This window comes from Syngnathus typhle, linkage group LG5 (assembly GCF_033458585.1).
Source record: "Syngnathus typhle isolate RoL2023-S1 ecotype Sweden linkage group LG5, RoL_Styp_1.0, whole genome shotgun sequence".
NCBI lineage: Eukaryota > Metazoa > Chordata > Actinopteri > Syngnathiformes > Syngnathidae > Syngnathus > Syngnathus typhle.
Window position 1 is genome coordinate 11,241,035 of NC_083742.1, and position 26,440 is coordinate 11,267,474.

Sequence of the window (26,440 nt, forward strand, 5' to 3'; positions counted from 1 at the left end):
ACTATGGTCACAGTTGTGCATGTTTTTCTTTTGTCTTTTGTAGTCTTATGTTTTATCTTGTGCAGATGGAGGCGGAGCCTGTCGCTGCCTCAGAGCCGGTGTTTTCATCCGGGCCGTCTGTCCAAGTGCGCATCCCCGCAATCCTGAATGGTTCCACCATCCAGGCCAATGCTGAGGAGTATCCCGGAAAACTGACTGCTGAGCAGTTGGCTGCTATCGAGGATGAAGAGCTCCTCGATAAAATGGTACTTCACACCCAAGTAATGATTGGGAATGGGATTGAGAAATCTCGCCAACTGGGCTATTTTTGGAAAATCCACATCATGATCAGAACAGCATGCTTATACAATTATAATCCTCTCATTGTAATTATTTGTATCTCTTCCAGCTTGATGAGTCCAAAGATTTTGAGGAAAGGAAAATGATCCGTGCAACCATGAGGGACCTTCGCAAGAAAAAGAGAGGTAACAAAAAAATATACGACTTCTATTATGTATGATCCTAAAGTGCAAAGCTCGAAAAGTCACCAAGGCAAGAATGGGTTGTAGCTCAGTGGTCCTTTTCCAAATATTTCCATTCACTCTGCTCTCAGAGGCCATGCTGGGATGTACTCAAGTGGAAATAGGTAGGACAGGTTGCTTTGCAGTGCGGTTTAACAAAACTTTAATACGCTTGTGTCTTCTACTTTGCGTGTGTGTTTGCACCAAACCACGCTTGTCCAACACTTGGAATGCAGAAAATATACATCCAATATGCGCGTTGGTCGACGCAAACATAGTTTGATGCATGCTTCTTTATTTCTGTTTGAGTAATGTTTGCCTGTATGAAACTTGAAGTGCATGATACTCATTCAGATTTGCAAGTAAAGGTCAAAATCATTTGGAATCGTTATGTTCTGTCAGTGTGTTTCACATTACGCTCGACAGAAGTCTTAAAAAAAAAAAAAACGTGCGCTTTCCCTCGAGGGTCTTTCTTTATCCTTATTTGTCCAAGTGTTTTTTGATAAGCATCATCTGCGTCTTCTCTTTTTTTCCACCTTGCATCCCTCTATCTGCTCCCCATTGCATCTATTCATCTCCTTTCTAGACCAGAGAGAAAAAGAGCGCGAGGCTCGTCTGCAGGAGCTCCGGCAGCAGAGAGACGAGCGTTCCAACAAAAGTCGTGCCGGAGTCGGGGCAGGAGAAGTGGTGATGAGGAAGGTGGAGAAATCTGCAGATGGCTCAACCCTTAGCCAAGTCACCAAGACGGACCGCTTTGCTCATTCCGGTATATTTACCTCCCTAAAATCCTGCCTTTTTATTGAACCTGCTGAAAATATTCAAGCTGCGCTTTTTTAACTAATATCAATGTGTGCGCTTATAGATGATGGAAGCCGATCATCTCGCAGCACGGTCGTTGAGGCTAGTTATGTGCAGAAAACAGACAGTGAGTCTTTCCCCACTTCTAATATATAGCATTTGCGGCCTAATTTGTTTAAGTGTTTTAGTAATATGTTTCTCTCGACATTTTAGGAGGGACACTCCAGTCTAAGTCTTACAGCTATACATCTTCATCCTCTAATACAAGCAAAAAAGTTGGCAGGTGAGTTGTTGGGACTTTTGCACAATATTATCCCACCAGTGGTTACATCATGGAATCATGATCAGATCTGATATATTATTTTCCAAATGTAAAAAAAGGGTGTGAGTAATTTAACAAACAATTGTATGATCTACCATGTGGTTGTCAGTCACCTACTTTGTGTTCTTTTGCCGACAAAGTGTTGCATGTTCTGGTTATTTCAGCGTGTTTGATCGCGAGGACGAGACGTCGTCTCGCAGCGGCGGTTTGGCCGCCGTAGAGCGAAGGCAAGCTGAGAGGCGCAAGGAGCTGACGAGGGCGCAGACTTTGCCCAAGACATCGGCCATGCAGGCCCGCAAAGCCATGATAGAGAAGCTGGAGAAGGAGGGAGGAGGGTGAGGATCAACACTCAGATGGACTAATCAAAAAAAGAAAAGTATTGACGTGCTCGCTCCTCTTTAAGCCCGGGACAACAGGTGGTCTCCAAAGTAAACAAGGTGCAGCGTTCCACCAGCTTTGGCGTACCGAACGCCAACACCATCAAGCAGATGCTGCTCGACTGGTGCCGTGCCAAGACCCGCTCATATGAGGTGCCACGTGCTCGCCACTCTCCTTCCATCCCGCCCAAGTCTAGCTCAACCCGCTAATGCGCCCGGGATAATAACGGACTACCCTCGGAATGTTTCCATCACTTAACTCGTTCTGTCTTGTCTACCCAATCAGCACGTGGACATCCAAAACTTTTCATCCAGCTGGAGCAACGGCATGGCGTTCTGCGCACTGGTGCACAACTTCTTCCCCGAGGCCTTCGACTACAGCTCCCTGAGTCCCAGCAACCGCAGGCAAAACTTTGAGGTGGCCTTCAGCAATGCAGAGTGAGTTCAAACACATGAAACTGCGAGATGTTTTTCGACTATTTTCTCTTTACCTTATTTAGCTGCACGAGGCAGGAGCCAAGAACAAAGGTTGCAGCCAGTGTTTAATTATTTTCAAGTCGAATGGAAAATGCATTAAAATGCCAAGCAAGTGCAGTGCTCTTTTTACACATTGAACAGCATTCCTTCTGAATACAGGCTGTCCTCCATTTACGACAGTGCCGACATGACATTCCAAGGCTGTGAATTGTCACATGGCACAAGGAAGGAAGCGTCCGTCTTTTTTTTTTCCATTTGATTGTTTCTAATTTATGACCAAGTGTCTTTCAGACGATTATTTGTCACGGTGAGGACATTTTGGGATTACGAACAACGTGCAATCAGCTACTTTGCCCATCTGAATAAATTACACTCAGTTATCGCTTTAGTGATATGGCCCTGAAGAATTTATAGTAATTTTGACTAAAATGCATATTAGCGCGGGATCGTGATAGACTAAGTCATCAAATAAATACTGATAAATGCTGATTCAGTCCTGAGTCTCCACCACGACCCCCGCCATCTCATCCCTTTTCTAAGCCGCTGACCTGGAGGCACAAATCCCCATCTGGTCAAAAAAGAAATAATCGGCCTTGCGATATCATCTCCCTTCCTTTTTCTCTTCTTCCAACACTCATTTTGTTTTCTTCTGTCATCATACCATACCTGTGATGTCACCCATGTGCACCACTGGTTCGTAATTTTTGGACTGTCACGTGACCACAGTCACCACTTGTGTGCTTGTGTGTGGATGTGCTCTCTTCACATACTCACCTTATTTGCATTTTTTCTTTTTTTGGGAGTCGCACACATACTGCACACGTGAACGCTTTTTTTAGTCACCTTACGATTAGTAGTCAAAATGTTTAAACGCCCCCCCCAACCAAAAGAACACACACACACCCCGAATAGGCTAAATGAGCATCGCCTGATGCTCATTTGACAATTTGTTGCGTCTTATGTCTGTTTGTGTATTGTTTGCCACTGCATATGATGTATCATGATGTTTAAGAAGCATGTCACCACACTTGTGTGAACACTGAGAATGTAATGTTATTTGTTTGTCTCTCTGCTCTCTCTGTCCACTGAATCTCTATCATGGCTGCTCACTGCATCATCTGTATTATCTCCTTCATGTCTTTCCCACTCGTTGTCCTCTTTTCATTTTCTCTCCTTGTATCGTTTGCCTCCTCCTCTCTGTCTCTGTGTCCATCTTCCCGTTCCTTACCGGGCGCAGGAAACTATTGGACTGTCCGCAGCTGCTGGACGTGGATGACATGGTGAAGATGCGCGAGCCTGATTGGAAGTGTGTGTACACGTACCTGCAGGAGTTCTACAGGGGTCTGGTGACCAAGGGCCTGGTTAAAACCAAAAACTCCTCCTAAAGTTGCACCCGAGCCTAAAAGCGAACCCATGGTGAGAGAGGGAAAAGAAGCCTCGCTGTGGTAGACTTCTAGACTGTGCATGTTTTGTGAAATGTAAATCCAAAGAGGACATTTTGTTCATGTTTGAGAACAAGAGCCAAACATGGTATGCTGGTGTCTTTTTGTGCATATTATCCAGACTTTGACTGAGGCATCTGGTCAGGTCAACCCAGCTCTTAAACACTTTAAAAGGAATAAATGTATCACAATGTTTCAAACAGACAGCTCCAGAGACAAAACAGACAAAAAAAAAATCTTGTGTTGTAGCTGGTGGTTTCTTTTAATTAAGTGATAGTTTACACGTGTTTATGCATTAGGCTTTTAAACCCTTTTAAAGATGCTTTTAAGGTCAGAATTGTTTCTGGCTGTGCTCGCTAAAATAGCAGACTTATTTGACTATGTTGTTTATGTTCTCATGCAGTTGGGCCTGACCCTTATGTGTCTTTGCCATTTTTGATAGACTGCACTGTGGACAACACTGAGATACAAGTGTGGATACTGACATCATGTGGTCATTGTGTGTAATGTTCACACGTGAAGCTTTAGAAGCCAGCCACCAGCAAGATTTGAACTGCTTTAAGGATGGATCTAACTATTTTCAACTCGCTTGATGCGATCGGTTATATAGTATAATCTAATAAGAGCAATATACACTGTAAGAATAGTTTCAGTCTTGACAAAAACAATCCTCAGTTTTACTTGACCCAGTGTGGCCTGCAGGATAATCTGGTTTAAGGCCACTATCAAATCAAAAAAAGATTTGTAGTTTTTGCTGGCTCATCAAACACCTCTCTCATCGTCATCCTACTCATGTTGTCTTTCTCAAATGCATCCCCAGGACATATGCCAACTGCATGCCTCTCCTGGAAGTGGAGGACATGATGATCATGGGAAACAAACCTGACTCCAAATGCGTATTCACCTACGTGCAGTCTCTGGTCAACCACCTGCGCAGGCACGAGATGGCCATGGGTCGGCCTTATGACCTTTGACCGTGTGCTTCGTAACCAAGGTTTGGCCTCGGTGTGGCGGGTCACACCTTCACTAATGAACCAGGCAGGGCGAATTATGTGTGCGAGTGCGTGTTAAATATTTCCGTAAGCAGTGTTGTGTTGTCCTCTCCTGGATAAAATCACATACATATTTTCCAGCAAAATAGTGTTGAAGGAGCTAACATTTTTACAAGCACCCATTGCGTTGCTATTTAAAAAAAAAAAAAAAATCAGCCGTTTGTATGCTAGTGACACACAGCAACTGAGAAAACAATATACTCTACTTTTTTTTTTAACTTATTTATACGTATATTTTCAATTTGACATTCAATGACATCAGTCCGACCAAACTAAAAATATTGGAATGCATAATTGCTGTTTAATGTTGGTACTTTGAAATTTTAGACCCAACTCTGGTCACTTTATTTAAAGTTATTGTTCTCTTTCTGGTGTCATTCAACATATTGCTATTTAATACATTCGCACTGGGTTGTTTATTTGTGGTAATCTATATATCCGTATTTATAGCAATGTTAAGCTCAGTTGTCTGGTCTGCAGTGCTACTGAAAACAAACATCACGTTTAAACAAAACCTGTGTACTGTCACAGCAAATGATCTTCCCGCCACAATCATCACACTTATTTTTATTCTTAATTTTGGACTTTATTAAGGGAAAAGGGCCATCTCTAATGGTAGATTTAAAAAAAAAAAAAAAAGTTTTTAGTTGATGTTGTGGGCCTGATGAGCTGCAGCTCTCAGTTAAAACAAAATTAACTAAACTTAAGTGCATGTGTATATTTACCACAACAATTTTTTTAAAGTTTTTATTTTATCCTGCCTACAATTTGCAGTGTTTTACATTCTTGGTTGGATGAAACAAAATGTATTCACTTTATTCTGTAGATCAAAAAGAAATGCTATCCCAGTGCTGCCAACTAAGACAAACTTTCCGCAAGGCAGGGAGTGCTGTAAATAAATAGTTTGTGCACCGCACCTCAATGTGAATTCATTAAAGATGTCAAGTCCATTTTGTTGTGTGGGATTATTGCTCTTTGAGGTCTAAATGTGGCATTCTCTAAATGTATGTATGGTGTAAGCACCCATGAAACATCTTTCAGGATAACTGAGTCATTGATTAATGGAAATTTAACAACTTCAAAAATCACAAGGAATATTTAAAAAATAATAATTGAGAAAAGCAAGATTAAGAGTTGTTGTCCAAAAATACTTCTTTTTCCAATGTAATGTCTCTGTGTGAGGTCATCCTGAACGATGCTCTTGATGGCTCCTCATACAATAGTAGCCAAGAAAAACCATAAATGCATTTGTTGGAAACATTTTATTTTTTTCCAGTGGTGACACTTGAACCTCATTGTATTTAGCAACCCATCCACCACTACATGTAGCATCAGCCTCAGACCAATCAGCAGATTTTTAGCCTGCAGCATCATTGGGTAGCTCAGTGGGTCAGAAGCAAACACAAGCAAGGCGAACTCAAAACAACCACCGACGGAAAATGGAAAACTAAGCCTTAAACCAATCAGTGCATCAAAAAAAAAAAATCATTTAGTGAAGCAAATGGTTTGTCCCTCTGTTCCAGGATATGCTGGCATTGTCTAGCAGCAGTCCCGTATTGGAGCATTGTTATAAGTCAGTGTGCTCGACCTTGGGTTCAGGCTCTGAGGAGGATGGCTTCTGAGTGACCTCTGAGGCAGTGGCAGGCTTATTCACTCGTTCACTTTCAAACGGGCTGTCTTTGGCGGGAGCTAAGCGGAACTCCTCTGGCACTTCATCATCTGCGTGACCTTTCTTGTAGAAGCCCAGTTTGGCCAAAAGCTCGTTGATCTCCGAGCGAGTCATGTCAGACAAGGCGATCCGCTGAGGAAACGAAAATGCATGCGTTTACTATGACGCCATCGATTACCATCTGAGCATATGGACATATTTGAATTTTGACTAAACAGAACTTACATCCAGCTCCTCATAGTAATGGTTCAGGAGGACAAGCTCAGGGTCGGCCCCAGGAATGTGCTTCATCACCAGATTATGGCTGAGGAGCGCTCATTAAGGATTAAATTGATTAATTCTGCAAGGGGAAATTCAGGATTCTGAATTGACATCTCGTTTTCCAAAGCTAGATCTCACTCAGTTATGAAGGTTGTAGTTCACTGAAGGATACTAAAGAGGAATGTCCTGGACCACAAAGGCTTTGACCTGCATATACAAGTGGCTGTTCAGTGACATGTCTTACCAGAGATGATTGTCATGAGGAACAACATTAGTTTGGTTGCAACCCAACTTACCTCTCTGAGCTTATTTAACTGTCATCCACCACAAGTCTGGAAAGAGAGAAATATTGATAATCAATTATTTGGTTAAATGCCTTTAATTGAATTTAATATTCTCCAATCTGTCATCCTCCATGAAAGCAGACTGACTATATTTGTGTTGAATCAAAATAATATACAGAATTTTCTCTGGAAAACAGTGATCAAAATTTTCCCCATTTTTCATCATGTTACAAACCAAAACAGTAACTAAATCAGAATTATTTCAAATTGTTACTGCAATACACGATTTACTATATATTTATTTAATATCATAATTGAAATTAATACATGTCATTTTCTTCCGATTCATTGATTAATCGACAAAATGATCAACAGATTAATCAATTATTCAAATAATCATTAGTTGCAGCCCTGCGTGTCACGGTAGTTTAACTTACCCAACATATTTTGCTTTTCCTGGAGTATTACTGCCAATTCTTATTTTGAGCTCCTCATTCCACTTCTATGATCTTTATAGGATTATGAAATCATCTCTGCCTGATGAGCACTTTGTGCTGTAAAGACCATTGATTGTGGTTACATTTGCCTTAATCCACCGTGTTATTGTTTTACTTAAAGTGGTATTGTTGGGGAATATTAATTTGCACATTCATGAATTTCCACTTTAAATTATAATTGGTATTTAACAGTCTTTATCATCTTGTTCACATCTTGTCATCAGATCATGATTTACAGAACTTCACAATTGTTGCTTTAAACAGAATGAAGGGCATTTTGCCATTCAGTCACTTTGTTAGAGAAACACTTGTGAGGTCATAAAGGGGTTAGTATTCTAATTGTGTTTGTCAAATATGAATTAATCAAAACCAAGCTACCATTTTTCATCCATCTCAGGCAGCGACAATAGTACAGCACCTGACTCTTCCCCATCCCACCTTTGTTTATTCATACTGCGTACATTTTTGTACTATATATTGTTATTGTTAGTATTCTGCGCATGCGCACAACGCTATTTGTTCCTAAAACTGCTTTCAAAGTAAATAATTACAGGTGGTACTCTGTTTACGACTGCTACGTAAGTCGGAACGCGTCTTAGTGTATCACTAACCCATGCTAACGCAGTGTTAAAGTCGTGACGATCGCAGTAAAGTTGTAAAGACCATAAATGTATAACAATGCATATGTATTCTCGCGTCGTTCGTAATGTCGTAAACCAAGAACCTGTACCTCCACCCTGGCTCGAGCCAGCCCCTCCAGCTTGTTGACGTCCACCTCATATGAGGACGCAGAGGAAAGCAGAGTCAATAGTAGCAGCCACATTGTTCCGAACCAAAGCGTGGGGCGATGATACACAAGCTGCAGGCGATGCTGCACACCTGAAGATGTGCAACAGAAGTGAGGATGAGGACGATCAGGGGCAGAGCAGGATCGCGCTTGGAGATGTCACATCCGGATCGCGTGCCACGTCAAAGGTTTTTCCACGGGGAGAAAGTGGGCGTGGTCGAAGACTGATGGTTGTACAGTCTCCGATATTACGTCTTTATGGTTTATCTAAAAAATACAAAAGTACGTATTTGTTGTTTTCAGGGGAGGTAAATGTAACTGAATGGTTAAAGAAAGAGAAATGCTGATTAGCTCATCTGTTAACGTATATTTACTAGCGACAATTGACTGTCATAAATCAGAAGCCATAAAAAATTGGTGCAACCAAATATTTAAGTAAGCTGTACACAATTGACTATTGTTATTTTGTTTGGTGGGAAAGAGTACTTTAAATACAGTATATGTATATTATGTATTACAAATATCATCACAGTGTAGTCCTTGCACACCACAACAGTATTTTTATTATTAGCATTATTATATTATTTTCGAAAAATTTGAAATTGCTATTGTGATACATGTTTTCTGCCATTATGAAAAGAACAAACCAACTCACCAGTAAATATGAAGTAGACACTACTTGCTTTCGCGGATATGAGTCTGGGTTTGTGACAAATTGTCACTTAAAGCAAACTGATTGGTTTTTGTTTGTTTTTCTTAGATCATGAATTTGAAAAATCTAATCTGTTATGATCATTTAATTGCTCCCCGCCCCCCTTTTTGATGAAAGGAACGATTCCATTTTGTACTGCACATGTGCAGACTTGATTCAGGAAGACAGTATCAAAATAAACCTGTTGGCGTGGCAGTGAGGAAAATGAAGCGGCGTTACACCTGGCCCAGTGGGGGAGACAAGAGGAGAAGGCAAGAGGTAACCAAACATTTTCTTCAAATAAAATTTGCGGTTTCAAGTGACGCCGATAATGTAAAACCGACAACAGCAGGACATCTTGCCAGTTGGAGTAGCACTGCTGAGAGTGTCTGTGACCGAGGCTGAAATAAAGATAGGGGTGGCTGGGGGGGGGGTGGTAAATATGACTAAATACGCCCCTGCCCGTGCGTGTCCGCATAACCACGCTCTTCCTGAGTGTGCACTTCTCCGCAGTGACCACCGGGGGGCAATGTGGCTTGAATTCCCCGACGAATAAGCACCCCTTAGCCCAGGGGTGGGCAAACTTTTTGACTCGCGGGCCGAACTAGGTTCTAAATTTGGACCGGAGGGCCGGACAAGGAGCAGATGGACGTAGGCGTTGTGTGAAGTCATATAAGCGACCTGTAAAGGTCATTGCATAAAAGATCTTGGCCTTTAGTAGGTAGTAAAGCATGGATATTCCAAACAAGTTTTTTGAAAACAAATGCATTTATTAACAGCATTAAAAAAAAAAAAAAAATCACTAAAAAACTGCTATCAGTGATTCTCATAAAATACGACACTGTTATTATGAATAACAATCTCCATCACTTCAGTGCCTGCAGGTCAGATTAATGAAAGATGTTTATCTTATGAGATCACATCAAACGGCAAACATTCTGACCAAATATATCATCTTGAAGAATCGGTGAAAGCATACATCCAAATAAAGTAATCAAAACAGCAACACGGTGAGGGGTATCTGAAAATCAGAGCAGAGTTTTAACTCGCAAACACCTGGTAACAGAGGTGAGGAAACGGGAAACACCTCCTTAAAGTAAGCCTTAAGAACTTTACAGGTTAAGATTAGTCGCAAATAGGGGGTGCATCAATGTCCTTGAGCATCCTGCATTGTTTGAAAATGAGAATGGTCGCTAGTTTCAATCCCTGCTATGTGTACAAATCATATTCAAAATGCATTTTTTTACAATAAACTTGAGAGCCTCCCGTTCATTTTCAGTGGGAACAGTGTTGTTGGTCTCCCTTTTTTGCTAGTGCGTCATAGTCTGGAGTAAAATTTGTTGTGGCAATTCTTAGGCGAGATCCGAGGTGTTGGTCCGTTTACCTTGATCTGTGACGGGTTGATGTTGATGTGGCTGAACGTCACGTCGCGTACGTCGAGCCAAATTGTCCACTCTTTTTTAACATTCGGCACTCACTTCTTTTTTTCGGGCCACTCATTTTAATGGAAGGATTCCAGGGGAAGGTTTGTGGGTGGCTTTAGCGCAAAACTGCATCTGAAAGCTCAGCGCGCGAATTATAAGAATGCTGTCGTCAAAGCCCACGCTCTAAATTCGGGACTGATACGAATAGAGCGAGAGTGCGCCAAGTCCGTACTACTGAGTACGTACACGCACTTGTGAGTGTGCACCGAGCTTTCTGACACGGCTTCCGGTAGTAAATGCGCAGGCGAGCGCTTCGCCATCTACTGGGAAAACGCAGTCATTGCAGGCAAAATGGCCCAAAAAAAAAGGTTTAATAATACAATTTGTTCAGGGTTGGCGGGCCGGATTAAACGGTCCCGTGGGCCGGATGTGGCCCGCGGGCCGTAGTTTGCCCACCCCTGCCTTAGCCCCTTTCGTTTTGCTTATCTCGGTCCAATCATGTCCCAGCAAACGGCCCACTCACAATCAGAAGCCGGTGGGGTGGCTGTGGGTGTGGGCTGGGGTGGAGGTCGTGGCAGACTTGTTCAAGTTGTAGGTGTCACGTTGCCGTTCAGTCAGACTCGCCTGTTGTAGCCGAGTGTCCTTCACTCGCGGTTTCCGGAAGCACTGTATTATTGAGGCTGATTTGAAGGACACTCGGTTGCATCACGGCGGTGCTTGTGTGTCTTTAACGCTCAGTGGGAAGAGGAGGAGAAATGTAGGGTGCTGCCTTGGCTGTCCGTGTGTCTCCAGCATCTGACCCACCTACTGTGCTCCCTCTGGACGAGGACGACAGATAGTCGCTGGGATGCCGATGCTGTCACTAACACCCTTGTATTTTATAGTCAACCTGTGACAGCCTTTCTTTTTCTTTTTTTTTTTGGAGTACCGTTTGAAGAACTATCTTTTTTTTTTTAAATCAGCACAAAACAGGTGAGTGACGAATTTAAACAGCCGCATGCGTGCTTACGTCATCTTTGTAGTTATGCTGTAACGGTGCATCTCGTTTGTGTGCATAACAATTGCACTGATGTGTTGCTTTTGTTGATGTTCACATGCAAATGCAGGCTTCCGTAGAAGGACCTAATTTAACACACTAAGCAGATGTTAATTTATGGAAAGCTGTTTGAGCATTATTCCAATACCCTCGCTATGCAGTTTAAAGGAGGAGTTTGCCATTTTTACAATTCATTTCCTATTTTTTTTCTGTCATCATGACTTGACTGTAGTACATGATAAATATAATCTGTGAAAAATGTCAACTGTGTTTGGCCCCCATCCTTTGCCTGTGATATAAAAACACTATACCTGAGGAAAAAAAACAACCAAAGACAGCTGTCACAGGGGCACACCCCTGCAACCTTCCAAAAAATACAACTTCAAGCTAATAACATTGAAAGGTGAAATTCGATTGCATTTGTTGGGTAAAATGTCAGCCCGTGTATTTATCATGCACGACTTTCAAGTCATAATGACCCCTTTTTTGGTTGAAAATTGCAAACTGCCCTTGTTTGTTGTCCTCACAAGACAATTCAGCACCCTACTAGATCGACTAGGATGCACTAGTGAACAACTGTATTTTACCAGTAAAAATCTTTCCTTCCTTCCTTGCAGAATTATTTTCAAGTTATGCTACTTTATGAGAAACTCACCTATTTACTGTTATTGTGCCAAGAAAATAAGTTTGAATCAATGAGTTTTATTTGAAGTAAGTCGTGTTTTTGCATTTATGGACTAAATGCTCAAATCGCTTTTCATAATTGCAACAACAGTTCTTACTCCATCCATCGACCTTGTCAAGCTCTTTTTAATGCCTACGTATCGTATGTAAAATTTATGCACAAACTCAACTAGCATGATAACGCCACAACAGGGAATCAAATGACCCTCATCCTCTTTGTCCAATCACTCAAAAGTCCTTGAAGCTGTTCTGTAATTAGGCCACATGAATACGTAGCCCCCAGAGATGTTAGTCATTTCTTTTGCGATATGCAAATGAGCTGTGGCCCCCGGGTCACATTGTGGCTATGGCTTAATGTGTTACTGACAGGACACATTTGCATTATATACAATATCATTCGTCAGGTGTTACAGCTACATTGTGGTGTGATATAATTCTAGGTTATAATGAGTGTGTCTGGTTCTTTTCATTTGAGTTGGATTTGCCTCGATATTGCTCGCTCGCTCGCTCGCTTCCTCTTGAGAAGTTAATGGTGTGAAGATGTTGCGGTGCTTGTGCAACGCTTTTAGCTTTGGTCTTGACAGGAAGGAAAATGCAGGCGGTTTAGCTGCTCAGCCTTTTGCACACAGTGTTGACACATTAGACTCTAATAGCTCAAGTTTCAGTGCCTTTATCCTGTGGATTTTAGTTTCTCTCCCCAGTTGAGTATCAGTTAGGCCTCATTCTAAAGTTTCCCAGCAGGCATACGTTTGCTGTCTCAATGGGTCATTGTCTGTGAGTGTGGTAAAGTGTAACACGGAATCTTACTTTTCTAATCTATGGTACACGATGGTCGGTTCATTGAAGACTCAAAGTTGCCCATAAGTGTGGATGCGATTGTGAATAGCAACCAGTCTGGGCTGTACCCCGAGCTAAACCACGACCCAGATGAGGAAAGGCGCTATAAAAAATGGATGGATGGATTGATGGATGGATGGATATTTATTATGTGCTATTAGCTAAATAGTTTTGACGTCCTGTCACTGACAGTGTGGCTGATCAGGAACAAGACGCCTAGGGTGAGGACCTGCAGAGAATATTTCCAGCTGTGGCATCATGTCATTAGCGTGAAGGTCAGCATTGGTGGTCAACATTGGTGTGCCTCTCACACAAGGACATGTGGCACTGGAGGCCTTGAATGACAACACTCTTTTGGCTGCGATGTCAAAATGTAAAACCAGGCCATATGGACCAAACACATTCGGCATTGGGCTTGGAGGCTACATATACTAGGTTGAAATCTTTCATCTAATAAAGTCTCTAAAAAAATAGGCAGATCATCTATGTCTAAATTCGGGGAACATATGATCTGTCTCTCATTTTACCTGAAAGACATCAATTTCTTGACCTAATTTTCTTCTCTAGTTAAGAAGTCACATTTTGTGGTTGGAGGTGTTGCCAAGCGATTCCTGCCATCTACTGGTGAACACTGTTATTAGAACTTAATCAAATTAATCAAGGACTGGCAGTTTCCCATCCGTGGTCTAAACGTTTTTTGTATAATTGTTGCCCACATGCCGTTGTCTAGAAATTCAGATACAAACTGCATTGCACATTAGAAGACTGCACACATGACTTTTCATTAACCCTTTACAAACTCAAAATAAAACCATCAGTAGTCATTCCAATTTCCAAGCCAACGATGTTGTCAGCAATCGACTCGAGGGTCTACGCAGGATTAGATCAAGCTCATCACTTGAGTTCCTCTACATCCTTTTCACTTGCATCTCTCTCGCCCTCAGGAGCCTGCATGTAAACACCATGACACATTGGTTATTATCAAATTATTTCGCTCTTCTCTCCTTTGCGGACGTGAGCAGAATAGGGAATGCTAATCTGTCCTGACTGTTGTCGGCGCAGAAAAAATTATTTGCTCATGATGTGACATACATTTAGAAAAGACGGGAGGTGGGGGGGGGGGGTTAACTGTGAATGTTTATTTGACTGTGTCCGTATAAGCTTCCGCCTGACCTCAAGATGTCCTTCTGATGTGTTTCTTTGTGTCTTTCTGGCCTTCATCGTGTATACAGTAAAATCCGATTGGCTAAAATAAGGACCAGGGATTCAGATTGTGTGTGTGGTGGTCAACAGCACACGAGATATTGAAGGAGTTGGGCAAAATAATGTTTTATTTAAGACACATGCCATAAAATGAAGACTGTTGGGATGAATTATTACCCTTTCATGTACGTTGAAAATGTCGGTCCTTGATTCTGATAAGTGTTTGTGCCTGCAGAGAAGGTTTTGAAGACCCTGATGACATGCCACTTGTTAAACTGCTCCTTTCTTTGTCATGCCTGATTTAATTTTGCAGAAAAAGTTGAAAGTAAAAGTAAAACAGCAATTTGATGAAGTCAATCAGTCAGTCATAAGATTTAACGTATGGAAGTTATGTCGAATTTTGCTTCAGAGCAAGGCTAGAGTGAGAATTAGAGAAAGCAACAAAAGAGAGGGGGGGTGAAATTTTGTTGACATAGACAGTGCCCTAAGGAAATGATGTTGTTGCCGCCAAAATGGGATGGACGGCAGACACTCAACTGTCCATCTGTCTCTCCTCTTATGGAGCCACCCACTACCACGTGAGCACAATTGCCCACCATTCCAAAGTCCTTACTTGCTAAGAGCCATACATGGGGCATCGCTCCCAGGCAAAGATAAGAGCAGAATGTGGGCATGCAGAGCGCTCTGTGTCAAGTGACCGTCAATTTTTCTTCAAGGTCATATGTCGTGGTGACACAACACTGTCGCCCCTTGGTCTTTAATAGTGTATATATAGCATAGTTTTGTTGGACTGAAGAAAGAATAAATAATCCTCTGGGTAAAGCTGTCACAGCTTTTTTATTCTAAGAAGAAATCCATGTCTTTTTAATAGTCATCATTCGTGAAGGGATTATAACAAGTGAGAGATTGGATTGCATCTTAACATCATCGTTTTTAAGCGTTCAAATGGCTGCAATGTGGAATATCATGTTTTATCAGGCTCATAATCCTATTCTTAGATATAGCGTAGGATTGCTTTGGATTAAAATCTCTATTGTGTTTTGGCATTCTCGGCCCTCAGCATGTCTTACATTATTTATTCAATGATTAACTTAGCCTTTTGCTGGACGAAATGGGCTTGAAATTCCTCCTTTATTGCCGCTTTACTGTGCATTGTACTGTTGACTTGTGCCGTGATGTGGCTCCTGCAGCTCTTCCATCTGTTTGGTGTGGTAGTGTTTGTCAAGTGCTCTGAGTTGATAAGAAGCGACCAAGCATCTCCCTGGTTACTGCAGGAAAGGTGGACACATTTGGCAATAGGGGACAGTGTGCAATGTGCACAGGTTTTGTTTTCTCTGCCCCCCCCAAACACATGTACCGTACCTTGCATTTCTGTCTTTCTGTGTTTCTTTTACGATTACAAACAGTACAATTCTTAAAACTAAACATTATCTTTGTTTGCCAGAAACCACAGGAAATGGACCAAGACCAACCTCTCCAAAGCCAGATGCCAATAGACAACTTGAGTGAAGCAGCAGACACAGTACCATCTCAAAGTACTGCTCCACATCCTTCAGATCCAACATGTGAGCCCACCACCGGACCGCCCATCGCTACTGCCAGGCCCCGACGCCCCCAGAGAAGTGCCAGAGTTGAAGGTTCCGTCGACGTATGCGAACCTAAAGCTGAACCCACACAAGGCGATACGCAGGGCGAATGTGATCCTGATGGCGCCGTGGCAAGTCGTGCAAAAGCTGCCCCCAGCCCACCTGTTAAGCTCTCAGGGGACCGGCCCGGCCTCCACATCAAAGCCGGTCCAAAAGGTCCGGGACACCATGCGGTCCGGGCTGCCTCGGTACCCCACACTACTTTAAGCAAGGCCGTGCCGCACCACCTGAACCCTCACGCCCAGAGAGCTCTGTCGGTCGCAGGCACGGCCGACACTCAGGCCCAAACTGTGGAAGACTTCAGGCAAGTTCCTTGACTCATGTGTGAACATGCATCCTGTACACAGCTTGTCAATACGCAATTATTTTGAAAGCCATGAAGGCACTACTAGAACACCTTGATGCTGTGTACAAGCATTTAATGTCCTTCTATTGCTGTAAATAAATAGTTTTATTGCGGTTTTAATGCACTTGAGAATTGCACTGTACACTGTGCATTATTTCACATATTTAAGAGAAGGGGAAAAAAATATTTACTGTACTGGCAAAAAGATGTACAGCCAAACATGATTTCAGTTATGCAGCAGACAGCAGTATCACAGTTGCCCAGCCGCACTGGCAGAATTTCATGTAGCCCAATCATTTAGGTTGGCATACACAATTTTCTTAGTGCATTGTCCATTTTAATCAGTGAGCTATAAATCATGTAAAATACTATTTAAAGAAAGACAACATAATCTGGCATTGGGGGCCACTGCAGAAGAGGTGCAAAATGTGCTAATTAATGTTAAACAAGTGTACATTTATTTTTGACAACACTCTATTTAAATGTATATCAACATTTACTGTCTCCAGAATATTTGCCAGAGATGCCACTAGGTTGCAAAGGTACAACATTAACACGTTAACGCCTCAAGTTAGTCATATACACAAGGAAAGCAAAAAAACCTCTACCACAGTTGATCGTATCTGTGGACAGATTAGATTAGACGGATTAACAAAACATAGTTGCTCCTTGATGTTTGTGAATCAGTGCCAGAGTTCTCAAATAATTAACCTTTCAAAGATTTCCTTCAGGTACGCTCTTAAAACAGTTTGCACAAATACTCCACAGCCAGGACATATTGTTCCCCAGATGCTCGGGCGGGCGGTTGTTCAAATCATTTTAATTAGCTATTAGTCGGAAATAGTACGTGAGAGAGAGCGAGACGAATGTTAATAAGAGTCTTTGCCGACAGGGTGCACATCATCACTTGGAATGTGGGTTCGGCCACACCTCCCGATGACATCACCTCATTACTGGGCTTGAATATAGGTGATGGGAATACAGACATGTATGTGATTGGGTGAGTGACTCCTGTAGCAGCGCTGGTTTGCCCATAGGCAGTTCTACCCATGTTGCTGTCACCCGGCATACACACACATATAAGACGAAAGAGTTCTGCAGTCATTGCTCACGTCAAAAGGTTAATCCATGAGACAATCTAAGGATTTTATTCTGCTTGCACTTGCTGACCCATGTGCATTGTGTCCTGTGTCTCCAAGGCTGCAGGAAGTCAACTCTATGATAAACAAACGGCTGAAAGACGTCCTCTTCACGGACCAGTGGAGCGAGGTTTGCATGGAAAGACTCAGCCCCTTTGGATACGTGCTGGTCAGTAATGGTTTCTAGTTAGAAACATGTGCTCACTCATTAAAAATGCACTTCGGCTTCCGTCCGGATGATGTGATGGCTGATGAGGTTTGTGCTCATTGCCTTTTTCTGTGCTGCTGCCTCCACTCATTTTGTTCCCTGAGCAACAAACAGTGATGATTTAGAACAAGCGTGTAATGTTAGCGTGTCCGCTGTCTTCCGCTCTCTACCGGGCTCATTGGGCACAGTCAAGTGGTTGTCGTTGTCGTCTCCTGGACTCTATTTTTGCTTTTTTTTCTCTCTTTTTGGATGCTCCGTGTTCCAGCTCAATCACTATGTGTATCGTCAATACAAACAGAGAAGACACCACAGAGAAGAGTGTTTTTAACAAGAAAAAATGGACGCTTCAAGAAGATAAGAACATGAAACAAAACCAAATCCAAATTGAACAAAAACACAGATTATGCCATTTGTAGGTATTTGGTGGTTCATCACCACATCTGCCACACAGAATTTTTCAATGCAAAACACTGCCCACTGTTTTTTTTGCGGCCTACGACAATTAATACAAATAACATTTGATGTAGCCTGCAATGCTATTTAAAAAAAAATTATAGAACTCAAATAGTAATAGAATTTCAAAAAAAATTCAATCGAGACAAAAACAAAATCTAATCATCTCAATCACTACCTTGCGTGTTGATATTTTCTTTAGCTTGGGAGTTAACAGGAAATACCATTACAAGCAGCTTGTTTTCCTGTATCCTGTTTGCAGGTATTGCTAGCATGCCAAGCGATGTTATGTGAGCGTAAATCAGCTGTCGAGCCGAAAGAGTGAGACAAACGACTCCCAGGGTGCTGGTTTATTTTGGGATCAGAACATTGTCAGTGTTGATGGGCCTCTGGCAACTATGCTGATGTCTTCCGACTGTTTTGGTCAGCTGCATGAGTTGAATGATGTTGCATGATGATGTTAACACTTCTGGGCATTAGCCAACAATAGGTGTCTGTAGCCATTATCAACAACACTGCACAAAAGACTTCATCTCCAATTCACAATGGAGCAGCAATAAAGGGCAAATGCATTTCATATTGTATGAACCAATTAGGCTTACAGTGGATTTGCCAGCGTTGCTATTTTTTTGGCAAGTTAATAGAACTACGAGGGCACTTTTTGCTTGGTCCAGTGCAGAAGAAATGCACACATTTGTGTACTAAATTGTGAATTTAATGAGCACACACCAAGATGCAGTAATTCACTCACATGTGATTTCACTCCAAAGTTCTATCAAATATTCCACCTTTGTAAATTTAACTACATTCACTTTGTTGATTGGTGTAAATTTAACAATCTGTTTATTATTGTGGTTGTCGCTTTCAGTGGTGAGAGGTACTGATATACTTTGTCTCAGGTGCTAATTTAAAAAAGGGAATCAGCGTATCATGAATGGTTTTAATTATGATGGAGAGCAGATCATGAACTTTGTTCATCTTTTCTTTGGATTTCCTTCGATTGTGGAGGTGTACAAAATGACTGGTGTACACATTTTATGGTGGTCTCCAAACAGTCACCATAAAAAAGGTGGTCAACTCCACGCTTCAGTAGAAATCCTTATGCAACAAAAGGCGTGCATCTAGGCAGTAACAACACAAGTAGGAGGGTATTCAGTCACGTGGCGATGTGTGCATTCATTACTGGCCACGGGGCATTTCAGGCTCAGTGTGATTATGCTTCATTGGCCTGCAGTTGAAATGAGTGGACTAGTGGAGGAGAATGGGGGGGGGGGGGCATAATCACAATAGATATATCCATTGGGGAGCTTGGCATAGCACGAAAATATTTCATCTTCTTCTACTTTAACTAATGCATGTGCTTCACATTTACATTGTGTATCGTATTGTGCTGCTCAAAAATGTCAAAATATGCATAGCATGGTTTAAATGTGAGCCACAGAGAAAGAAAACAAATGACCTTCGGACAAGCGACATTTACTCTGAAAACCGCCAGCCTTCTTTCACAGTGAGGACTGACCGCGGGCAAAAGCCTGGTTCATTTGTGTGTTCGTGTAAAGTCGTGGTTGAGCTTGGCCACAGCCTCCTGTAGGGTGAAATGGAGGTTTAGCACCATCAGCAAGTTGGGATTGAGATCATACAACGTGTTTATTGACATTAAAGTTCAGTCTGACACATGCAAAATACTGTATATAGTATAACTTACCTCTCTTAAGAATCATGTATCGTGTTTAATGTTAATAATTGTCCATGTGTTCTGCCATGCTGACCTTAGGTGACCTCTCAGAGGATGCAAGGCGTGTTGCTGCTGGTTTTTGCCAAGTACTACCATCTGCCCTTCCTCCGTGGAGTCCAGACGGAGACCACCCGCACTGGCCTGGGGGGTTACTGGGTGAGCACTCTCTTTAACACTTTACATATGAAAGCATTCCACTGAAAAAGAGACAGACGTCTACATAGAGTATACACTCACCGGTCACAATATTAGGTACACAATTTACTAGATCTAATAAGCTACCTGCCGCCTGCCAGTATGTCGCATTCACGTTCTATTCTCACAGTACACAACACACTCGTAGTACATCTGCAATGACATTAGTAAATCCAAGAGCCGCATTGCTAAGGTTTAGATGGTCAAGCAAATAAAGTATATATTTTTACATCTTTACCGTAGTTATTTTTGTAAAAATGTGGGTGCAGCACATCCCAATCATGCCATCACATGGAGATAATTTGGCCGCATTGTCCTCGTTGCTGAGGTCTCTGCCTGCAGAGTTATGCAATCCTGACTTTTAAGTTAAATCGTGCTGTGATGGGTGTCAGCACAGTCTACATGTTTTACACACTGAAGCGTCTTTCGTGATTCAATGAGGCAGAACATTGGGGAGAGCAGTGGGAGGAAAGCCAGACACTAGTCGTTCCAACCCCTGCATTGCATCAAGTTTTTGTCAAATCTTTTGACTCTCAATGGACACATTTCCTGTTATATAGCAGTAATGACGTGCGCACAATTAATTCACACATTTAAAATGGCGTTTTGATTTTAATTTAACCAATTACTCTCCCTCTGTACGCCGTAGGGAAACAAAGGTGGAGTCAGCGCCCGCATGTCAGTATTCGGTCACACGATCTGCTTCCTCAACTGCCACCTGCCGGCTCACATGGAAAACTCGGAGCAGCGCATGGAGGACTTTGAGAGCATCCTGCAGCAGCAGCAGTTTGAGGGCCAGGCGGCCTCTGGTGTCCTTGACCACGAGTAGGTCACAAGCACACACTCGCGCAGTGATAACGTCTACTGTATGTGATTGCATGGTTTTGGTATTTTCAGGTGAAGGAAGAGTGTGTATAGAAAAAAATGTCACTTTTAATGATCAACTGAAAAAGGATGTCCTTTTAAATTGAATTACAGTGTGGTGTTCTGGCTTGGGGATCTCAATTTCCGCATTGATGACCTGGAAATGCACATGGTAAAAATGGCTATCGACAATAACAAGCTCTCCGTGTTGTGGGAAAAAGATCAGGTAAGTTGTTTTTATTTACAATCAAGCCCAAAATTATTCATACCCCTGGAGCCTGAATAATTTCAGGCTTGACTGCATGATTCATAGGAGAAGTGAACGGAAATGACGGTATGTAGGAGAATGCTGTACTTAGTTTTCATTGTTACTACATACCATAACAAGTAGAAAGAAGTGTGCTAAACAATACTTGTGAAGGCTCGACAAAAAAGATATTAACATTCGATACACTGGAAGTGGTACGTACCACCCAAATAATACCACAGTCAGTTATTATCGCTTTGATGGTATCGGTCAACATTGAGAATCATTGATACAGCTCTTGGATTGGATAATGCCCCGGTACCTAAAGTTGTCTTGTGAGGGTAGGATTGTTATTTGAGTCACTAGGGGGTGGTAGAGAGACACAAATGAAATCATGGTAATCATCATCATCATCATCGTTATTATTGTTTCAGTTAAACCTGGCAAAGGACAGTGAGACGGTGTTGGAAGGTTTCCAAGAGGGCCCCCTCAAGTTCCCCCCCACTTACAAGTTTGATGTTGGGACAAACGTATATGACACAAGGTTGGTGGTGAAGCAGCGGCAGCACCAGCGTCAGAGCGCTTTTAAGATTTGTTACAGTATCTTAATTTCAATCATTTCATTTGACAAACCTTCTTTGTCGTCACTCCCAGTGGAAAGAAACGCAAACCAGCTTGGACCGACCGCATCCTGTGGCGCCTGAGGGCCACTGTGCCTTCTGCCAACAGCGGCAAACGTGGTTCTGTTTCAGGGCTGACCAGCGGCACCAGAGTAACGCAGCACTGCTATAGAAGTCACATGGAATACATTGTCAGCGATCACAAACCAGTCTCTTCCATCTTTACCCTGCAGGTGAGGCTGTCCTGTTTGTGATTCTGAGGTGTCCTTTCATTCATAAACGTTTCCTCTCCAGTTCCCTTACAAAGTGGATGTTCCCTTGGTCACAATCCTGGTGGAAGATGAGTGGAATAGTATTGCTGATGCCATAGCCAAGTTCAAACTGGCACCCAGTTTTTCTCGCAGCTCCTGGGACTGGATTGGATTATATAAGGTAGAAAATGTCACATTCACCGTGCACACCAAACCTGCTTACCAACCATTTCTGATTTTGCCTGTCTCAGGTGGGTTTCAAACACCACAAAGACTATGTGGGATACGTGTGGGCCAAACAGGAAGAAGCAGATTTTCATCGACAAGAACATCAAGTAAGATGGACGTGTGCTGTGATCTCTTCTAAAGACAGCTTCCGCTCATATTTAAAAAAAAAAAAAAAATCTCACAAAACTCTTTTGCAGGTAACCTTTACAGAAGAGGAACTGCCCAAAGGCTCTGGAGATTTTATCTTAGGTTACTATAGCAACAACATGAGCACCATTGTGGGTGTAACGGAGCCATTTCAGGTAATCACCAACTGCATTATTTTCCCTTACCACCTTCTTAACATTGTCTACGTCTTCTCTGCTCCATCTTGCAATCTCAGATCCAGCTTCCCACAGCTTCCGGCAATGACAGGAGCTCTTCAGACAGCTCCGACTTCAGCTCTGAGGACGACAGCACTGTTGTTCTCACAAAGTCGAGGTCCCGCAGTTCTAGTCCCCGCAAGGCCAAGCATCACCGCCGTCGCAGCGGCAGCCACAGCCACAGCCGCAGCCGCCCTGAAAGTCCCTCACACGATGAATCGAAGGAGCGCTCTGACAAAGCTCCATCAGAGAGTGAGCCTGCAAAATTCCCAGGAGAGGGCAACCAACGACCTGCTTCTGAGGAGAACAAACAGAGAGAGGAGACCGGAGCGTGATGATTATAGTAGAAAATCAAAAAATATATGTGGTTAATTTCATAATAACCATACTCAAAGTTCCTGTTCATAAAACTGTGCCGTTTGCGACACAATCTTTCTCAGTAACAAACATCAAATTCCTCAAAAGGGTTTGCTTTGCCTTGAGATTTTATTCCTAAATATTTCACTATGTCCAGCATTTCCTCAGTCTTGCTCCATCATTTTGTGTGGAAAATACAACCATGCATGATTGTATTTTTTTAAAAGAATATTTTAAGGGCATTTTCTCACCTTGTCGGGAAATGAATGCATTCAGGTGCAGATGCATGATGACCATGCTGAGGATGTGATCTGGCTCAGGGTGCATACAATGTTTTTTTGTTTTTTTTACCTCTTGAACACCGCATGCACACTGTCGCATCAAGTATTAGGAGAAAGCCCCATTCAGCACACATATCCATCTTGAATGGCGGGTTGCAATGATGCATTTTAATTCATTGGGATTTTTTTCTGTTTCATAGCATAAATCTCACCAAGCGGTCATGACTGCCAGATCACATCTGCACTGAATACAAAAAGCTATCTTCCACTGTTCCCTTTGGAACTGCAAGACTACCGAACATATTGTCACTCTCTTAAAAAGAATGGCCTAAGCCATATTTAAATAATATATACAACAATACAATTTTTTTGTGTATGGTGTATGTTTTCAGAAAAACTGAGGGGGAAAAAAAAGACTTGGGTCATTATTTTCGGAATGTGACAATGTTCTTTTTTTTATTACAGTTTTTTTATCTATAGGAACATGGTGACTTCGCAATTCATGACTCAGTGGGAGTAACATCGCTAATCTCAAAACTAAATAATTCCATGATGAGCTTTTAGCAGGCCTCTCCAACAAGCCATGTCAGCAGCATTGCACGTCAGTGCAATGAACGTGTGTGTTAAGGGCCTTTAAATAGACCCCCGAAAGAGTGCAGTGAAAGGTGGTGTCCTGTGGGAGGATCACTGTCAGCTGACACAGCACAGCTGTTCTGCCAGACCTCATTTTTAATGGCTGCAGGGTAGCCCATATTCTCAAGCAAATTATGACAACAGACAAAATCAGATCCCCCTACGTTTAAACAAATTAGCCAAAAAAAGAAATGATCAGTAATTTCCTTGTTACCATCATCAATTTCAAGCAGTCACTTGACTTCTGGAAATGTGAGTAAGCGGTGACTCTCCAACGTGGAGCTTCTTCAGGGCTTTGCATTTGCATTGTGAACAAAACGGTCACACGTTGTAATGAAATCGGTCCAGTTTAATTTCTATCTTTAGTTTTATCGCCAGTGACTGTGTTCTCCTTCACCGACCCCCAGTGTTTAATCGCCTGTGCAGTACTTCTGTGACATTGTTAGAGTGTGACCTCTGATGACCTGTCTAACACAATTTTGAACTCTTAGAGTAGCACAGTATTGTGTAGCTGTTACCTCAGTGTGTATGTTGTGTAAGATTCAGTGTGGATGCGTGCGTGTTTTTTTGAATGGTGTTTGCTAGGACTGCGTTTGCATGGTGTGGACATTCTCTACATTCCGCTACTGTGATCTTTTGTGCCGTCAAGTGCTGTTTGAGACTTTTTGTCACTTGTGGAAGTTGTTAGAAATTTAGAAAATATATGACGATTGGAAATGTATCGTCTGTGTAAGTGTGAGGTGAAGAAAACTACAAGGATAAGTACGCCTGTCTAAATCTGAAGTTCTTGAATCATTTCAAAATGTAACAATGTATTTTATTTTAGAATAAAAATTAGTATAATGGACCTTTATTTTGAGTAAGGTGTAAAAAAAATAAGAATGTGAGATGAATTAGACAAATATTGTCTGTCATGATCAGTGACCTGTAAAAAAATATCTGTCTACAGAATGTCATTGTTTTCCTGTGTCTGAAATAGAGTAACATGTATAAGAAAGACAAAAATGAAGTATGGTATAAAAAATAGACAATCTATGCCACAAAGTTTATTTTCTTTAAATTATCTATTTATTTTCTTATTTAGATATCTACTGTAGGTGTAACTATTAAATGAGCCTGAATTCTGCTGGCCAGTGAGGGAACATTATTTCAGTGGGGTGTGGGGAATCGTTGATTTTTTTTTTTCCTTAATGTTATGAGCTTGATTGCTCAAGTTCCTTGAAAAAAAAATACATTATATTATATACACTGTCCAAAATGGCTGCGTTACTTTCATCAATATGAATACAATCTGTCATTTCAGTGAAGACTATGATAACATGCTGTTCTGTAATGAAACTGACCTGATAGTGACTCAACTTAAATATGTCAATATTTGATAGAATGGGCCTTTTGTCTACATAGAAAGGTTATAACTGTTTGGATTTCAATTCTTGATAAACGTGAGCAACAACTAACATGCTGCATTTGTATATTATGTTCAATCGAAGCCATTGACCAATCAGACCCCCACCTCTAGTTTCATTTTTGCACATTTCATTTTGTTTCTTTTTAACAAAACTAAATTAGGCTAATTTGGTTTGGATGTTGTTATGCACTATAGTATCACAAGTCTAATTATTTTTTCTTATTTTATACATACGTAGGTCGCATTTTGGTACTTATTGGGATAGATCACAAACTTCTCTATGATGATGATGACTATGATGCTGTTTTCTAAATGACAGGAACAAAACATCACATGGCATCCTGCAGAGCAATAGCAGGTGCATCTTGCATCATGCTTTTAGTCCCCTGAAAAGAAAGTGTCTGTTCTGTAAATTCATGTTTGTTTCTTTTTAGCAGAACTAAATTAGGCTCATTTTGTTTGGATGTTGTTATGCACTATAGTATCACAAGTCTAATCATTTTTCAAATGATTTTCTCTTATTTTAAACCTAGGTCGCATTTTGGTACTTATTGGGATAGATCACAAACTTAACTATGATGATGATGATGATGATGACTATGATGCTGTTTTCTAAATAGCATGGATAGGAACAAAACACATGGCATCCTGCTGAGCAATAGCAGGTGCATCTTGCATCATGCTTTTAGTCCCCTGAAAAGAAAGTGTCTGTTCTGCAAATTCATCCTGACTCATTTGCACTGATGCAACACCAGACTGGGACCGTACCATATTATTGTTATGGGAATGGGAACTTTGAGTACCATGAATGGTATACAGATTGTGTGCTATACTCTATAGCACAATTACAGTCTGATTTGATTAGCTTTAGTCCATAAACAACATCCAAAGGTCAAAAGGTCATCTTTGCCTTGCTTCCGTAATGATTACCTTTCATATATAATCATGATAACGGGAAGAAAGCTGTTTTTTTTTTTTTTATCAGCTGTTGCAAACAAATTGCCCCAAGTTGGCAATTCTTGATCTTGAAATATTGCATTTAAAACATCTTGAGCTACTTTAAACAATAAAGATAAACCGTATGAGCTATACTTATTGTATTTATCTTCTGCTATATCTTGAGATT

General features: G+C 41.6%; 3 protein-coding genes across 9 annotated transcripts in view; 2 read left to right on the forward strand and 1 right to left on the reverse strand.

Annotated features, from left to right (window-relative positions):
* Positions 1-5,918, forward strand: part of smtnb (smoothelin b) — a 34,065-nt gene extending 28,147 nt beyond the window's left edge. For 2 of the 5 annotated variants that reach the window (XM_061279334.1, XM_061279337.1), the window contains exons 11-20: positions 66-245; positions 389-464; positions 593-625; positions 1,087-1,266; positions 1,363-1,425; positions 1,512-1,581; positions 1,785-1,955; positions 2,024-2,150; positions 2,284-2,435; positions 4,737-5,918. In XM_061279334.1, coding sequence (XP_061135318.1) covers positions 66-245; positions 389-464; positions 593-625; positions 1,087-1,266; positions 1,363-1,425; positions 1,512-1,581; positions 1,785-1,955; positions 2,024-2,150; positions 2,284-2,435; positions 4,737-4,890 — 1,206 coding nt within the window. In that variant the 3' untranslated portion in view covers positions 4,891-5,918. Of the gene's footprint in view, positions 1-65; positions 246-388; positions 465-592; positions 626-1,086; positions 1,267-1,362; positions 1,426-1,511; positions 1,582-1,784; positions 1,956-2,023; positions 2,151-2,283; positions 2,436-3,711; positions 3,891-4,736 lie in introns of all 5 variants that reach the window. The other 3 variants (XM_061279335.1, XM_061279339.1, XM_061279338.1) reach the window with 3 other exon arrangements.
* Positions 5,919-6,215: 297 nt separating this feature from the next.
* On the reverse strand, positions 6,216-11,242 carry selenom (selenoprotein M). Its single transcript, XM_061279348.1, has 6 exons — positions 11,105-11,242; positions 8,410-8,733; positions 7,195-7,230; positions 7,071-7,105; positions 6,863-6,941; positions 6,216-6,769 (listed from the first exon to the last, which is right to left on the reverse strand). The coding sequence occupies exons 2-6, from the start codon at positions 8,500-8,502 to the stop codon at positions 6,536-6,538; spliced, it is 477 nt and encodes a 158-aa protein (XP_061135332.1). The 5' UTR covers positions 8,503-8,733; positions 11,105-11,242; the 3' UTR covers positions 6,216-6,535.
* On the forward strand, positions 9,285-25,363 carry inpp5jb (inositol polyphosphate-5-phosphatase Jb). 3 transcript variants are annotated; one of them, XM_061279341.1, is made up of 13 exons: positions 9,285-9,436; positions 15,786-16,291; positions 17,226-17,333; positions 17,533-17,641; positions 19,908-20,024; positions 20,713-20,888; positions 21,042-21,153; positions 21,609-21,718; positions 21,829-22,027; positions 22,089-22,226; positions 22,297-22,380; positions 22,471-22,575; positions 22,656-25,363. In XM_061279341.1, exons 1-13 carry the CDS (start codon positions 9,320-9,322, stop codon positions 22,968-22,970), a joined length of 2,196 nt encoding a protein of 731 aa, XP_061135325.1. In that variant the 5' UTR covers positions 9,285-9,319; the 3' UTR covers positions 22,971-25,363. The 3 variants fall into 3 exon arrangements, with proteins under 3 accessions (XP_061135325.1, XP_061135324.1, XP_061135326.1); XM_061279342.1 differs by adding an exon at positions 11,320-11,553 and having other exon boundaries at positions 9,299-9,436; positions 22,297-22,575; XM_061279340.1 differs by having other exon boundaries at positions 22,297-22,575.
* Positions 25,364-26,440: the final 1,077 nt, after the last annotated feature.